Raw genomic sequence first — 17,176 nt, forward strand, 5'->3', positions numbered from 1 at the left:
TTTTTTGGGTTTGCCTCCTCCTCCTTCTCGTCCTGGTCCTCCCGCTGCCGAAAAAAAAAGCCGCGACGCGGGACATCTGACGGCAGTGGCGGTTAGCAGAGGCCGCCTCTCTGCCTGCGCTGCCGCCACCGCAGCAGTTAACTTAGTCTAAACCAGATGTTTGTTTAATTCCCTCGCTCACTCCGCGGCCACCTTGAAGAGAAAAAATTGGAGGAGGCGGAACGAGAAAGTGTGGGAGACAAGAAGTAAAAAAAACAAAAACCACACGCCCCCCAGAAGGGTTTTAGGGTGTTGTCCTCTGTGACTATTCTCGGCAAAACCCTCAAGACGGTCCACATGGCCGCCAAACGAGACTGGACTGACCTGAAATTGTCAAGATTGGGACCAGGGAGTGTTTTTTTTTGTTTGTTTGTTTTGAAAGCTCAGCAGTCAGTCTGACTTAGCCACGTGAAATTAGGGAGCACATTCATCGTGGCTAGACGTACAAAAAAAGCCTGACTGAAAAGATGGCCGCCATTTTGCCTCAACAGCACCCTGCACGTATAGTTTCACAAAGAATTTCCGCCCCCAAAACCAGTTTGTGTTGGCGACACGAGGTTTGGTGGGCATCATGAGCAATTGTACAAAAAGGCTTAAAAAAGTAATGGCCGGAAAGTCTGCCATTTTGCTTTGAGGCAGCCATTTTTGCCTACATAGCCCCAAATATCCAGCTCTCAGAACGGGCAGCCGACGTCGGGTCAAGTTTGCTGACGAGCTGGCTCACCTTGAGGATTTTGACGTAGGGCCCGCCGTCGGAGTCGTAGCGGCTGCCGTTGACCTCGATGTGCTTGAGCCACTGGATGTGCGGCTGGGCGTCGCTGTAGACTTTGCAGTGGAACTCCACGTCGCTGCCCACCACCACCGACTGGTTGGCCGGCAAGCCCGCCTGCAGGATGGGCCTGTGCGGCGAGCGCTCTAAACGGGCCATCGGGCAGAGACGTTAGCCGCAAGGTCGCTTCAAATGCCATCTGCGTCAATTGTTGTTGCACTTTTCCTTCTATACATTTAAAAAAAAAGTTTGGTTTAAATTTATCATCGTCTTTTTTGCCTCATATTTGTCAATTATTTTTGACATTTTTTTTATATTGGAGTAATTTCCATCATATTAAAGTTGAAGACTTTGGATTTTTTATCTATTGGAGGAATATTTGTGCATTTTTAATCAACTCCTTGGAATGTTTTTGCATAGTTACTGCAGTACAAGTTGCCATATTTGGACAGGTAGTTATTTCCATTTTGTGGTGGCGGCGGTGACGTACCGAGCACATCCAGCTGGTAGGTGTGCGTGATGGTGCCGTACTTGTTGTGCACCACGCACGTGTAGTTGCCGCGATCTGACGGCACGGCGCTTTCCATCACCAAACTCCACTGCTGGTGCCGTAGCTTCGCAAAGAGACAAGACACAGAGAGTCGCCAGTTCAAGAGCGGTTCGTCCAAATACAGAAATGATCCAAAGTAGAAGACACTTGTGTTTATTTTGCTATTGCTTGCAAAATGGCTGCCACTTTACGTCACAGATCCCTCTGGTGTATTGCGACAGCATCCCTCCAATGGCAATTGCTTTTCTTGACTTTTAGACATATATTTCCACCTAATATTTGTGTGTTTGCAATCTGATATTTTAGTCATTTTCAGATATTCTTTGGAACAAGCCTGAGGTGTTGATTTCTGTAGAGTGTGTGTGTGTGCGTCTTTTCCAATGACATGAATCAGACCGCACAAAATGGCGTGCGAAGCAAAGCCGAGTGCAGCGAAAACGCCTCAGTGTGGGCTTGAAGAACATCTTGCGGAGCGTCAAAACTCTCTGGTGTTTTTCTCCGGAAGGCTTGCCCGGACCGTGCCAGCTCGCTCGCGTGCACGGCTAACCCAAAGCACGTGTCGCAAAAAATGCTGAAATGTAAAATGATTTATTCTAATAGTTTTGCATTTTGTGTAAACAAATATATTTTGATAGCATATAAAATATTACATACCAGTTTCCTTGAAATGAAAATAATAATTTGACCAATAATATTGTATATTTTTTAAAACACATCATAAAACACATCTCATTTTGTTACTGAGACCAAAAAAAATCTGAAATTAACTTAATTGATTTGAAAAATGTCACAAGAATGAGCTGCTAAGCATCATCGTCATCGTCGTCCCTTGGCACTTTCTTGGATGGCCGGGTGGAAAACGTGTGCAAATACTTTCAAGTCTGCGTGGGCTGAGCAGAGCAGGAGCACGCCCCCCCACCCCCCAAAAGAGAAGCCGTCTCAGCCGCACGGCGACCAAAAACGAAGAAAAACACGATCGGTGAACGAGCGGAGAGGTGCTGAATGTTCGACCATGGGACCACCGAGAACATGCCCACAAGCTGCATGCCCCCACCACCACCACGTAACAATAGCTGATTTGACTTTGCTACTCAAGTAGCCAGTAGCTGTTTTGAATAAATGTGTGTGTGTGTGTGTGATATATATGATATATGTGACACACACACACACACACACACACACACACACACACACACACACACACACACACACACACACACCATCATCATCATCATCATCGGCGGTCACTCGAGACGAGTATGACAGTCTTCTTCTCAGGGTAATCTGGGATGTAAAATGGATTCCCTGAAAAAGACGCCTGTGCGTGACTTTGTTTAACGTGGGGAGACTGGTGCACAGACAGTCACCACACTGTCCTTGACAGATTGGGGTCAGAATCCAGTGGCAAGGAGACCAAGACGACTGGTGACCCTTTTCTGCTGTAGCCTTCATCCGCCTTCCCAGCCGTTGTGACGCCTCCCCTTAGGTCAGCCATCATCCTCCGCCTGGTCCGCCGTTGAGGTCTTCACTATTTACCCAAAGCTGGGGCTGTTTACCCACAGCAGGGGCAGTGGCTGATGGGCAGTAGGGCGTGTCCACACACCGGTGGGCCTACATGCCACATCTCTGGGGCCCACTGCTGCTCCGAGATCCTGCACAACTTAGCCTGGGACCGCAAGGTGCCAGTTACCGTGTGTGGCCACGAGGAGGCGTGTGCAAGTCTTGGCAATGGAGAGGCTATGTACCGGCGGAGGAGGCTTACGCACTCGGCTCCTCTTTTCACCCCCGGAAACAGAGGGCTAGCCGGTGGCGGTAGCTGAAAGCAGAAAAGTGGCAAGCAGAAGCAGCATACAGCATGCGCAAACTACAGGCACTACTACTCCAACACTACTGCACTGACGCATCACATGCCCTGTGTGTACACACACACACACACACACACACACACACACACACACACACACACACACACACACACACACACACACACACACACACACACACACACACACTTTATTTGAATGTAACTCCATTTTAATGAGACGTAACATTGAAAATGTGCAAAGCCGAGATTGCGTCAAGAGCAGCCAAGCAGATTAGTCGCTCGCTGAACCATGTTGTCACTTCAAGACAAGAGAGGTGATGACCGCTTCACCCTCGAGACCTGGCAGGGGGTCCATGAAAAGGACTAACAGAGTTCTGTCACTGTGGAGGTCATCGCGGGGGTCGCTCTTACTTTGCCACGCATCGCCGTAGACAGATTTCCACATTTGCCACTTTGCTTGTTCTTAGCGGGAAATCCTTCCATCAAAAATAGCAGGACTGAGCTATGAAGTTTAGCAACCATGTCTCTGTACGACGTCCGGTTTGGCTGCCTCTTGTGCGGAAAGGCAAAGCCCCCGGGACGCACTCGACCCCTCTCCGCGTTGTGCTAACATAAAGCTCTTGCTAATGAGCCGCCATTAGCTCAAGCATAAACTCAGCTAAGACGCTAAGTGGCGCGCCAAACGTGACATTTCCACGTCCTGGCAGCGATGGCACATTTGGAAAAACAACTTTCAATTCCCGTGCAGCCATCTGATGAAATCCAAGCGCTTGCCGTGGGATTAGCATGCCGCTAACGCATTGGGATGCAAACGTTTTAGCTCGGTGGCTGGAAGGCTGACGACAGGTGCGAGTGGGTGGGAGGGGGCGGCGGACAACTGCTGGCGGCCCACTGGGAGCAGATGTTGGAGATCTCCGTAAACTGTTAATAGCGACGGGATCTCATTACGTTAACTCTTGAAGGGACAACGGCAACACTTTTCCCACCGCTGTCATTTAGTCTCTTTTTCCTGATCCTTCAAAAAAATTTTTTTTTTAATTTAGCCCACCAAATCAGTTTTACTTAGCAACATAGAATTTGGCAGGTATGTTTATCAGGATAAATTCACAATTTTTTTTTTTTACAAAAAGTCAAGACGGCCATTTTGACTGAAAGGCCACTTTAAGCTCATTTTCAGAGGTCTTTCAAATTCTCACACTAATGGTATTTTGGGGAAAACCGAGCACCCAAAATCAAATTTGGCAGGCATGTCTCCCATGAGTAAACCCACGAAAAAGTCACAAGAAGCCATCCATCCATTTTCTGAACCGCTTCGTCCCCACGGGGGTCGCGGGCGTGCTGGAGCCTATCCCAGCCGTCATCGGGCAGTAGGCGGGGAACACCCTGAACTGGCTGCCAGCCAATCGCAGGGCACACAGAGACGAACAACCATCCGCACTCGCACTCATACCTAGGGACAATTTAGAGTCTTCAATCGGCATGTTTTGGGGATGTGGGAGGAAACCGGAGTGGCCGGAGAAAACCCACGCGGACACGGGGAGAACATGCAAACTACACACAGGGAAGGCCGGAGGCGGAATCGAACCTGCACCCTCGTAACTGTGAGGCGGACGTGCTACCCAGTGCACCACCGAGCCGCCCTTCTCAAGAAGCCATGCCTAAAAATCTGCCAGTTTATTTCAAAGCAGACATTTTAGCTTTCGTTTCCATTTGTCTTGTGCGTGACAAACTGTGTTGATTTGAATCAAAAAGTAAAATTTGCCGCTGGGTTCCCACACGGGCGCTGGCGGGAACGATGACAAAAGCGAGGCGAGCAGCTGCTCGCAGCGCTGCTGCCTGGCTGTCAACACTGCGCTATCGGGCCGGCGTTCAAGCATCCCAGCGGCACTCCGGTTTCAACGCCGCATTATTTATTTTGGTGGTCCTCACAGTGGGGGGGTCCCAGAATTTGACGTGCGGCCCGGCGGGGCGATCCTGACCTTTATTCGCCGTGAGAAGAAGAGCTGGATCGCTTTCTCCGCTTTTAGATACTCCCACGTGCGGCGGTGGCAAAGAGCGAGCTCATTGAGTGGGGATTAAAATGTTTGCTGGCTAAAAGGCTCCTGAACAGAACGCGCTTGACACGCCAGCCCACAAAACGCCCGCTTCGACTACAATTAGGAGGCTATCCAGACAGGAATGGGAAAATTGTTGGGCGTTTCGATATTTATCCAATTTTTTTTTTTTTTTTAAAGCATTTTTGTCACCTTGTTTCAGGTTCGATGCTCACTCTCATCATATTTAAGGATAAAAACCAGTACAAATATCAGCGAAACGCAGAATCTGTCCGTCTGCATTTCAACTACCTGCGCCACAACGTAGACCCGCTTTTAGCTGCTCCAAGGTCTAGTCGACTTTGTCAGCAAATGACCAAACAAACCGTGACCCGTTTGTCGTATTCGTGTTGCTCTCTCTTCTGTTTCAAGGGCGGACGAGGAATGTTGCAAACTGACCTTGATGCCGCCCATGCGTTGCTCCCCCTTGAACTCTTTGCCGTTCTTGAGCCAGTGGATGGTGGGTGTGGGGTTGCCCGACGCCGCGCAGCGGAACTTGACCGTGTTGGCCGCTGGCACCGCCAGCAGCTTCTTGTCCATCCGGTCTGGCCTGGTCCAGTACGGAGCTTCTGCGCGCAAAAACAGCACAAACTTAACAAAGGTGGCAAAATTTAAGCGGGACGTTTGTAATATGACAAGATTAAGGTTTTAAAGTTTGAGGGATGAAATGTGTTTATTTTATTTTACAAGATGAAAATGTACATCACAAAAAGTGGGCTTTCAACAGGGGTGTGTGGAGTTTTTGTATCTACTGCTCATAGAAGAAAAATAAAGAAAGAGCCTCAACTCATCATTCTGTTCAAAGTGTACGGCTTAATCTCACTTTTATGAGGCAAACACACATACAGACGAGGATCTCGGAGGAGGAAGGGGAGGGGCGAGGAGTCCCCCGCCCCCCCAAACACACACATTATAAAAGGCTGCTTCTCTGTTAAACGCGCTCTGACGGCTCTTTCTCTAATGCAAAAACATGGTCGCACGGCCGCAACGCTTTCTTTGCCAGCGTCCAACCATTCTGCCATTCAACAAGCTGCCAAGGTGATTTATTGACTTGTTCTCACACACCAGCGCACAATTGAGACGGTGCCCCCCCTCCCATGTGTGTACGTGCGTGCTCAGTGCTCAACTTAACAAAAGCCAAGGAGGTGTTTGACTGCTCATCAGATGTCTCTTTTACTTTTTTACAAGCAGCAGAAGGACTGAGAGGAGTTTATTAGCATCACAATGTGTGTGTTGGAAATAATCCTCAGAGTCCAGCAGCAGGCCGTGGGCGACTTTCTTCTTCTTCATCTGGTCTGCTTGACGCAGATGCCAAAAGGTGCAGGACACACCTGTTGTTCTGAACTGGACTTCATGAACATGCCTTTAAATAGCAGTTTTTGAAAAAAAGAAAAAGAAGGTCTACTTTTGCAATTTAACAACATCATTGTCAATTTCTATGTCTTTCGGACGGATTGTTGGGTGCACCTTTTGTGTACAATGACTATAAAATTCTTTTCCGTGTGTGACGAGTGGCGAGTGCACTTCCTGAATGTTAAGTCAACTTTTGGCGTACTTGCGCTATATTTTTAGTCGGCTGCTGGATTTTCCTCCCCGCACGCGCCCGCTGACAGGTGGACGTGATGATGCGCCACAACCTGGACGCCGCATACCGCAGCAGGGTCCTCCCCAGGGGCGCGCACAACGCCGCCCCTGCGCTGAGGAAATACCATCCCGCCAATTAGACACGGGAGGAAGTTTCGGTCGTAGCGCAGGACAGAGTGACATTCAAATATCAGCTGCTCATCTGCTAACTATTTAGGGGGTGCCAACACTGTCGGGCTTGTGACGCTCAACAGGTCGAACGTGTGTGCAAGGGAGATGGGGTGTGCCTCTTCTGGGACTCTTGCAAACGGGTGCTTAACTTAAAAAAATTTGTTTATCTGTGATTTTCAGGCGTGTGGTATGTGTGTGATGGGGGGGGGGGGGGGGGCGTCCCCGCGGGGATATCGAAACTGGTGTGTTTGGTCATGCCCTGTTGTTGTTTTGGTTGTGATGAAACAGAAACTTACCAGTGTGATCAAAGCTAACAGCAATTAGCGGCGAGTGTGAGGGGGTCGACACGCCAGGCAGCGGTTCAGCGCTCGGGCGGCCACGTGGTGCCACGCAGGATAATTGTGCTTAATTGTATAATTCACCGACGCCTGCTACTCACACAAGCGCGCACGGTGGCCGATCGGAGTGGTGATCAGGCCCTTTGAAGGTGCGCAAAGGCCGGCGGGCGGGTTAGCGTAGCGTAGCATGACCCGGCGAGCGAGCGATTGGCTCTCTGCTTGGCTGCCAGCGTAAACAAGAGCCGGGGACACGCCACAGATTAGCCTCTCTTCACATTCCGACACACGCGCACACACACACAGATGCACACTGACACGCTTGATTTCACTCTCTCTTTCTCCCTCCCTCCCTCCCTCACCCCCCCACACGCATGCGCCATTTTTCCATCCTAATCTCACTGTTTATTTTTGTGTAAGTGACTGTTATTCTATTGCGCGGATTTTGTGTATAAAGCTACCGCTTGACACAAATTAAATGTCAAATAATGGCAAACAATCACACAAAAAAATAACCACACTTCCTTTTGACCGTAAATGAAAACATTGCTGGATACTGAAAGATTTGCTATCCACCATTCTTCGATGACTGAGGCTACCATCATCAATCTAACAAATATTTGGATCAATACGCTTAGCGCGCCACCGTCCATCTTGTCTCCGTCCCAGAGGCATGAACATTTCAGGGAAATATTTTCAGAGTCCATCTTTTCTCTGCGCGTCACATGTTTGGGTCTCCATCCTGTAGGAGCAATTAGCACTGGCTTAGCACACATGAAGTTAGTGCTTTTCTGGGCTAATCCCCGCACTCCTGGCCCAGGACCTGCTTGTCATGAGGTGGATTTAGTGGCTGAGATTAAGGCTGTTTTGTCGCCCGGAGGGACGCCGCATTCCATCTGTACAATCAAGATGGCTGACGTACGGTAAATGACGCTGCCCCACTCCCGTTATGAAAACGTATCGATGCGCTGCTGCTGTGTCACCAAGGCATTCAAAGCGAGTCACTCAAAGCAGCATACATTGGAAACACAAAAAAGAAGTACGACAAATGAACTTCAAATGGGCAAAAATCGAGAGAGAGAAAATAAGAATTCACCATTGCCATTACCTGCATCTTCTGGATCTTCATCGTAATCTTCATCATCGCCGGACGACAGCGAATCTAAAAGAAAGAAAACAACCCAAAAACGTTAGGAGATGTTCTTCTTTAGACTTGCATCACCAAAGGTTGATCTTAATGTCAAATTTCATCCTGGTTCGTTTTAAATATTTTTTCTTTGCTACGGGAGGTAGGGTGGGGCGTTTGTGTACAGCGTCCACTTAGCGCCGTCTGGGCGCCGTCTAGCTGCTAAAGTTGATACATGGACGCCACATATCTGACACCTTGCTCAAATATTTGAGGCGAAACACAACAGAGCGCGTGTGTGTTCTTGGAGCAGCCAGCCGGGTGGTGACAGGAAACGGCCTGCACGCGCTCCACAAAGTCCCACTTGACTTGTCACTGAAAGGCCCATAAGCACTCCCAAATGCTGAAAACACTTTTCGATCTTGAGCAGAGCCATCAAAAAAAGTGATCCTCGAAAAAGCAGAGGAAGTTGGCTATTTGGCTTTCAGGGGACAACCGTGAGCATAAACGGAACAAAAAAAATCATCTAAAAGGAATTTGCTCGGCATGTCCATCACAAGGACATGACTTGTGATAGTACAAAGTCACCCGTTTTTGTTTCAAGTGGAATTTTTTTGCTGGCAAGTGTTAACTGGATTTGATGATACAAAACATCCACCTCTGATCATCACAACGTGAAAAATAAAAGGCCATTTCTTTCCTGGCTTGATGCCAGCATGCGCCTCTCATTTCTTACCATGCCATCTGTTGGCGATGAGGAAATGTTTCCAGCTAATTGCTTTCTAATGAGTTGTCAATGAGAAGCTCAGCCAATGTCCCAAAAAACAAAAAACCCTCCCCCGCCAAAAAAAAAAAAAATCATATTTAGTGGAAATTTGCAGAGCATTCCACAACAACAGGTGGTGCTACAGAGCAGTTGGGCGATGTGGGAAGCACAATTTATTTTGAACGGGTTGCCTAGACGGGTCGATGTCACGTGTCACTCATTTGTTACAAATGACTGAAGAAAGCTACGAGGGCCAAATGAGATGCGCCCCAATGGAAAATTTTTAATTTAGCATTTTGTGAAAAAGGCAGCAGACTGCGCGGGTGGCGGTGGAACACCGGTCCGTACCTGTCACCCGGATGGTGTAGTTGCTGAGTAGCTTGTTGTTGCGGGTCAGTCGGCAGGCGTAAACGCCCGAGTCCTCGTAGGACACGTTGACAATGCGCAGAATCCCCGGGCCGGGCCGTATCCGGTCGCTAGGCAACAGCACCTTGCTGTCCTTGTACCAAACGGCGGGCCGGGCCGACTCCTCCTCTGGGTCACATGACATTTCCAGGGTGTCCCCCAGGCCCAGGACAAAGTCCTCCAGGAAGGCTGGCTCGCTGGACACCGCATCTGCAAACAAGACCAGAACGATATTGATAATACACTCAAAGCATTTTTAGGTCATTCACCTTTTGGAATCATACGTATTGACATGTTCAATAGTAAAACATTTTTATCTTGAGATATTTCAATCAATCAATCAATCAATCAATCAATCAATCAATCAATCAAGTCAAGTTTATATAGCCCTAAATCACAAGCAGTCTCAAAGGGCTCTGTCCTCTGCATTTAACCCATCCCCATGTGATTTTGATCCATCCCCTGGGGGAGAAGGGAGCAGTGAGCAGCAGCGGCGCCGCGCTCGGGAATCATTTTGGTGATCTAACCCCCCAATTCCAACCCTTAATGCTGAGTGCCAAGCAGGGAGGCAATGGGTTCCATTTTTATAGTCTTTGGTATGACCCGACCGGGGTTTGAACCCACAACCTTCCAGTCTCAGGGCGGACACTCTACTACTAGGCCACTGAGCTGGTATTTGATGTCAATTTGTTTTTTTTTTATAACAAATGTTCTTTTTCTGATCAGTTGAGAGCAATCATATGGTTATGTTCAAGTCATCACGTATGCTTCCAACATTTAAAATATATGTATAAGACTCAAATCTTGGAGCATGTTAATAAAAGCGTCATTGAAGTTGAGTGTTGCTCAATATTTGGACGAGGCAAGCAGAGGGCCAGAGAAAAATCAACACAACATGGCGGCCCTTTAAATCAGACCTCTCCTCTTGCCACACCATTTCCGCGGTAACCGTTCAAGGGAATGCCGTGACCCCCCCCACACACACACACACACATACTTTCACACACACCATCTGGGAGCAACAACGCCATGAGTGTTTGCGCGCACACACATCACAACCCTGGGAAAGGGCAAAGGAGGCGTGTGATAGATGACGGCCTGGCCTGGCCCGGCACACCCTCCGCTGACCCGCCTAGAAAGGTGGAGGCACTGTTGGCGCCTGCCTCGCGTCCGGTAAACAGGAAGTGAAACGCACAAAATGAACGGAGTTACAATTCATTGGAGCTAAATTGTTCTTCTGCCTCAATGGGCTACGGGGGAAAGTTGGCATGACAAATTGGTCTCAAAAGTAAGTAAAGCTTTTTGAGCGCTCTGAGGTGCCGAGCTCACGTACTTTGAGACTTTTGGTGCTACAAACAACTTTTTTTTTTTTTAATTCCAAACAAGAAGGGCCATTGAGGAAAAGGAAAACACGGCAGTGGCGCCATGAATGGCTCACTGAGTCGCTGGTGTATTAGCGCTGACCTCGGGAAATGCCAACATGTGTCTTGAAACGTCTTAATGGGGGAGGGGTTGCCGTAATCGTTGCACTCGAAGATGAGCTAAGAATGAAAAACCTGGAGAACGGCCTCACTTGGACGGAATTTGACTTCGAGCAGACTTATATTGAAAGCAACTATCAGCATCTGACAACTATTTTGTACGTCACACCAGATGAATCTGGTGTAATTATCCGAGTGTGGGAAGCCGCCGTCAGCCACAGCAAAATGGATGAATGGCTTGACTTTCTCCGTCGCTATCAGCTTCTGTTTGAAGAACACTTTTTCCACAAGTGTGTGTGTGTGTGTGTGTGTGTGTGTGTGTGTGTGTGTGTGTGTGTGTAAGACGGTCAGTGAGTAAATCAAGAGGCCAACGTGGCCCCGCCTCGCCTCTCACTACGATAACAAATAGCCCTTGACAATAATATAGGCCCTCTCATTGAGCCGGGCCGGCGTGCGGCCGCAGATGCCATCTCTTCTGCGCGTCAAGAGGTTTATTTATCCTCGGCAAAGCCGCAAGGAGGCCGGACGGACGGCGGCTTGTCGCCGCAGGAGAAAGAAAGAGACTCTTTATGTGGGGAAAGTCGCACTCGCTGAGGGATCCAGAAGGACGGCAAGCAGCCTGCTCCAAAGGACTTTGAAATGGAGCCCCTCGAGCCAGTTTGACTTCACTTTCTAGCCATGTCTGTTATGAGTAGTCCCGACAAAAAAGAAACAGCAAGCCTGCTAATTTGCTCTGAAATGGCTAGTTTATAGTCGTTCCTGATTTTCAGGTGTCCTCATTAGAAATGGGCAGGTAGTGGTCAATTTTGGTAGTGGTAAATAAAAAACTTCCAAAACCAGTTTGCCTTAGAAATACAATATTTAGTAGTCATGTCTATCTCAAGTGTGTTTTAACTTAAAATGTATTTCCTTTTTGTTAAAGTGCCACCTCTGTGAAAAAGTGACAAAGTGCCACCTCTGTGAAAAAGTGACAAATTTCGTGACGTGCGGTCCCCTGCCATTTTGAAAAGGGGGAAAAAAATTCAATTGTTTTTATTATAAAGTCATTTTACTTTTAATTTCAGTAGTTTTGTATCATTTTGAACCAAAATCACAGAATCTTTATAGTTATTTCAAAAACGAAGAGGATTCGCTCGGAGGAGCCAACTTCCTGACTCGCCTCCTCTGAGGATTGCGTAATCACACGGCTGCAGACGCTGACAGGCTATGCAGTTAGACCGAACTGCTGTCTGTCTCTATGTCGCTGTTTAAGTGTTCAAACACTGTGGCTAAATTAACAATTTTCCGTTGATGTATATAATATTTAGTGTTTTTTGTCATCTCTGTAACGTCGTGTTTCTTTAGATGAACAAAACGGCTTTGAAAAGAGAACTTACGGAGGCTACGAAAAAAAGGTTCTCCAGCCTTATGGCAGGGGGTGCTAGTGATCCCGGGATGCTTCATGCCGCCCACCTGTAGAATAAGTGATCTCCAGTTCAAATTTACAGTGAACAACTGAGGAGCAGTCGTCCATTTATTTTGTTTTACATTCGTTTTTATATTTCGTTTCGATTACATATCCAAATGATTTTCAACTATGGATTTTTGGTCTAAGCAGGAGGTCATCAGTAATGGAAGACCAACTCTGGAGTTAAAAGATTTGATTCGGACAACGGGACTTCGGGGGGGATTAAGTCAGCGCCTCCCTAGTCATGAACCTCACCGCACGTCACTGATGTCTATCATGAGTAGACCCACAAAAAAAAAAGTTTTGAAGCATCCATTTTATGCTCATGTTAGTAATTTCCAAATTGGCCTTTTTGTGCCCCTTCAACAAGAAAAACAAAAAAAATCACTTAAGCGACTTTGAAAATTGACTGTCACGAATGAGCACGCCAAAAGGTCTCAAGAAGCCATGCCTTAAGAGGCACAGGAAGTCTTCAGTGTCAGATACAGATGTCCTTCAAAGACAAACTCAATCTGGAGTTAGAACTAGAACTTCGTAGTGCTCTGTGTCTTACTGTCAATTGAACAGGACAAGTAGCGCTAGAACGTTGATGACATTCTGTAGTGCAGGAGGAAAAAACGTGTGGGGGGGACTTTTATGGGGGCTGCTCTGCAACAGCAAAAGCTGTAGGTCATCCATAATGGCGAGTCATCTTTCATAAATACAATTTAGACGCAGAGCCCCCGGCCAGAAAAATGCGACGGCTGCTCAAATGATGCCGCCAATAAATGGATCACGACCCAAGAGCTCATATCAAGAAAAATGATGTTTTTTGTTTAGGTTTTAACAAACTTTTTCAGCTTGCAGTCTCAAATAATTAACAAAACCTAGAGGATAGAACTTTTGTGTATTTTTACGTCAAGCAGCTGAGGCCTTGTTAGAAAGAAGTTCACTTTGTTCAAGGCAATAATTTTTGTTTTGATTATAACTTTTGTTTACTTGGTAATTATTGTGTATTATTGTTAGCATCACAAAATATATTTTATTCTCTTTGAACAAACGAAAGACAAGGCATTATTCCTGCTAGGTCGCTTTTGATGCGCCATCTAGTGGATCAGTGCCGGAATTAATGAAAAATACAGCAAGACGTTAATAGTGTCTCGGCTGAAAATGATTGTTCCATTCTAAAGCATTGTTTTGAGTCTTAATGTTCCCTATATACGATCAATGAAAGGTTGTCAAAAGCATAAATAGATACAAGGCGGCCTTGCCGGGGGCCGAGCGGCCAATCACCATTAAGAAGCAATCAAGTGCGAAGGGGTTCCTCTGGGACGGGCGAGCAGGTGATTTTTACGGCCCTTTGAAAGCATTAAGTGCTGTTAAAGCGCTCCCGGAGGGAGTGCGATAGATTCCAGATGGAGACATTTGTCATTTTGCCCGGCTGCCGCTGCGACAAATGATTGTGCCCGACAAACGATCGGCAAAAAAAACAATACCTTCATTGAATGGGATTGTTTGCAAGATGGACGGATTTTCTGTTTGTTTAACGACTGCTATCGACACTAACCCTTATTCAAATCTCAGAAACTCAAATTTGAAGGCCTAACCTTTGTTTCAAACGCTGATTAGAAACCCCGAACCCTAATTTGAAGCCCGAGTTGCTGTTTGAATCTCTAAAACGCTCTTGAAAGTTTTGTTTCAAACCCTCACTTGAAAGCCTCGTCACGAACAAAGTTGAAAAAAAGTTTATTTGGTACTTTGCTGACTACACTACGCTACGCTAGATTTTGCTGCTAAATGAATCCATTGAGACTCAAGTGTCAATTCCCGGTTTTGCCGAGACATATAGACGCATTCCGGACGATGGGCAGTCGTTCTCCGCCTGGCGCTTTCCCGCCAAATGGCTTCTTTTCACTTTCTGTGCAAAAAGCGCCTCGGCTGCCAAGCGCTTGGTTGGCACAGAGAAGCCGCCATCACATGACCTTCACACAGGATCCGTGGCCTCCCCCTTTCATTTTGCAGCCATGCCAGGGGTACATCCTGGAGGATGGCCCCCTCCCTCTTCTTTCAGCCGGCAGCGCTAATGTTACTTTAATGCGCTTTGGCCGGATGTAAATACAGCGGCACAATGCGCTTAATCGGGGCCGTCCGGGCTAGCTCGCAGCGCGGCGTTTGTTACCTTGCGTTTTGAGGGGGCGGGCTGCCAAGACGAAAGAGTGATTGTCTGCCAGAGATTGAGAAAGAGAAGAAAGCAGCGCCTCCCCCTTAGCTTGATGGCTCTATCCTGGAGCCCCTAACAACAACTTCAAGATTGACGCCGCATTGCCAAGTGCTTCGCTAACCGGTCGGGGCCTGAATACAGTTAGCAGCGTGGAATTTGGTACCTGTGTCTACCTACAAAAAGTCGACCTACAAAAAGTCTCAAGATCCACACTGAACAGAAAGTCTACCATCTTGGTTTCAAGTGAGCATCTTAGCCCTTAAGAAAGGAAATTGAGCTCCCCGTGCCAGTGTCATTTAGCACCATGAAATTTGGGAGGCTTGTCTGCCACGAGTAGACCCACAAATTTTTTTAACGCAGTTGGACACGGCCACTTGGGGAATTTTTGGAATTTACGGGTGTCGAAATTTGGGCGGCAGTGGCATTTTTACTGTGCTACATGGAATGTGTCGGGTGTGTCCCTCAAGATAAAAATTGATGGCTAACATACGCTAACGTAGCATCCTGGCCGAGGCCGAAGCCCTTGACGCCAAACTGTTTTGAAAACAAGCCTCGGGGTCATTAGTCTGCCACAAGGTTCCAAATTGGGCCTTCAAGGATTAGCTTTGGCTTTCCAACAACTTCCTGTCAAGACAACTGCTTCCACATCAAGAAGGCACACACGCGCGCGCACACACACACCTGCACGTGGCGTACCTGTTGCGGCCGGTGGCCGCCCGCCTGAACGCTTGCCCGCCCGCCGACAGCGGCATTGACATTTATGAATTTAAAAGCTTGCCTGCAGGAAATTGTTGAGATAGTCATCAGTGATACTTAGCCCGAGTTGCAACAAAGAGTCTCTTTGTGTCAGGCCCGGCGCTTGCTCAATAGACAAAATGTTTAAAAACTTTGAAAGTCAACTTACACACACAAGCGCACAAAACACGTTTTACACAATGACTGTGACGGATTGCAAAACAATCATGTGTGTGTGTGTGTGTGTGTGTGTGTGTGTGTGTGTTGCAGATGGCAGGTTGTGTGCCAACAACAATGCACATACATCTATTTATAGATTTTCCCCAAAATGAAGCCGCTATGCCTTTTTGATGCCGACTTGTTTGTCCTGACTGACGGCGAACGGTATCGTCTGAACGTTTCTGTGAATGGAAAGAGCGCCGCTGCCATCTTTGCTGGCCGAAACCAAAAGCGCTCTTCTCTCCCCCTTCGCTCCTCCCCCTCCCTCCCCCTCGTGGTGTTATTCTGCCAGGAGAGCAAAAATAATAAATCCTTGTGCCGCCTGCAGAGTGTAATGGAAGCCGCTCTGGGCCTGGAAAGGAGACCACGACGGCGGCGGCGACCTCTTTTTTTTCTTTTCTAACAAACCACGCCAGCAGCGCTAGAAAATTCCCATGGAATTTTATTTTGGTGGTGTAATTGGCTTCATCTTGTCTCCCCCGACCAAGTGCCAACTTTCCCCCCGGCGTCACTCGCGTGTGCGCTTCTATCAGCCGCAAAAGATTTCAACTGTCTCACAGCCACACACTCAAACTTCACTCTTCCTTTTGGAAAATTCAGCCACAGCAACACGGGATTTGCGTCTAGCCTGAGTAGACCCACAAAAAAACTAAAACACAACCGTTTGGTTCCAAGCTTCCATTTCGGCTTTATTTTGTCCGTTTCCAAGACTCTTCCACAAACAAATGTGTTCGATTGTCACCAAATCTGAAGCCCGTACAGCTAGACAGGCGACACACACACACACACACACACACACACACACACACACACACACACACACACACACACACACACACACACACACACACACACACACACACACACACACACACACACACACACGAGTGCCCACACAGTAATGGAATGACAAAAGTGAGTGTGCTAAATGTGCAGCTCCAAAATGTCAGCGTGCAGGAGCCACATAAATCATGCTGGGAGCGAGAGGGGGTTTGGTTTGGGGGAATCAGTAAATGCAGGAGACACACATGTGCACACAAACACACTCGGCGCAACGTCAACTCGTAAGTCATTCGCTCGCTGTCGCCGTCAGACTACGTGCTGCGTTCAAGGACGCGTCTGTCATTAGCGCCAACGTCTAGTACTTGATGACCCACATACACGCACGCACGCGCACACACACGCAGGCAGGTAGGTAGGAAATGAAGCCATCTGCCAGTAAACAGCAGACACTTTATACCCACTGCTAGTCCATCTGCCCAACGGCATAGACGATGATGATGATGAGTGTGACGATGAAGACCGGGAAGGAAGACAACGGGGAGGAGTGAAATGAAGTTCAGGGAGCTGATGGGGGGAAAACCAGGAACACCATGGAGGTGAGCGAGCTGAAGACGAAGGAGAGAAGGAGGCTGAGGGAGATGATGAGGA

The 17,176-nt window shown here is 47.8% G+C and overlaps 1 protein-coding gene across 12 annotated transcripts in view; it reads right to left on the reverse strand.

The window, feature by feature from the left end:
• Window positions 1-17,176, reverse strand: part of fgfr3 (fibroblast growth factor receptor 3) — a 49,463-nt gene that overhangs the window by 8,279 nt on the left and 24,008 nt on the right. For 7 of the 12 annotated variants that reach the window (XM_085931206.1, XM_085931201.1, XM_085931205.1 and 4 more), the window contains 5 exons: window positions 9,607-9,873; window positions 8,463-8,528; window positions 5,676-5,845; window positions 1,299-1,422; window positions 764-954 (listed from right to left, as the gene is read on the reverse strand). In XM_085931206.1, coding sequence (XP_085787332.1) covers window positions 764-954; window positions 1,299-1,422; window positions 5,676-5,845; window positions 8,463-8,528; window positions 9,607-9,873 — 818 coding nt within the window. The remainder of the gene's footprint in view (window positions 1-763; window positions 955-1,298; window positions 1,423-5,675; window positions 5,846-8,462; window positions 8,529-9,606; window positions 9,874-17,176) is intronic. The other 5 variants (XM_085931204.1, XM_085931207.1, XM_085931208.1 and 2 more) reach the window with 3 other exon arrangements.

This window comes from Syngnathus leptorhynchus, chromosome 15 (genome assembly GCF_054491065.1).
Source record: "Syngnathus leptorhynchus isolate UIUO chromosome 15, UIUO_Slep, whole genome shotgun sequence".
Taxonomy (NCBI): Eukaryota; Metazoa; Chordata; class Actinopteri; order Syngnathiformes; family Syngnathidae; genus Syngnathus; species Syngnathus leptorhynchus.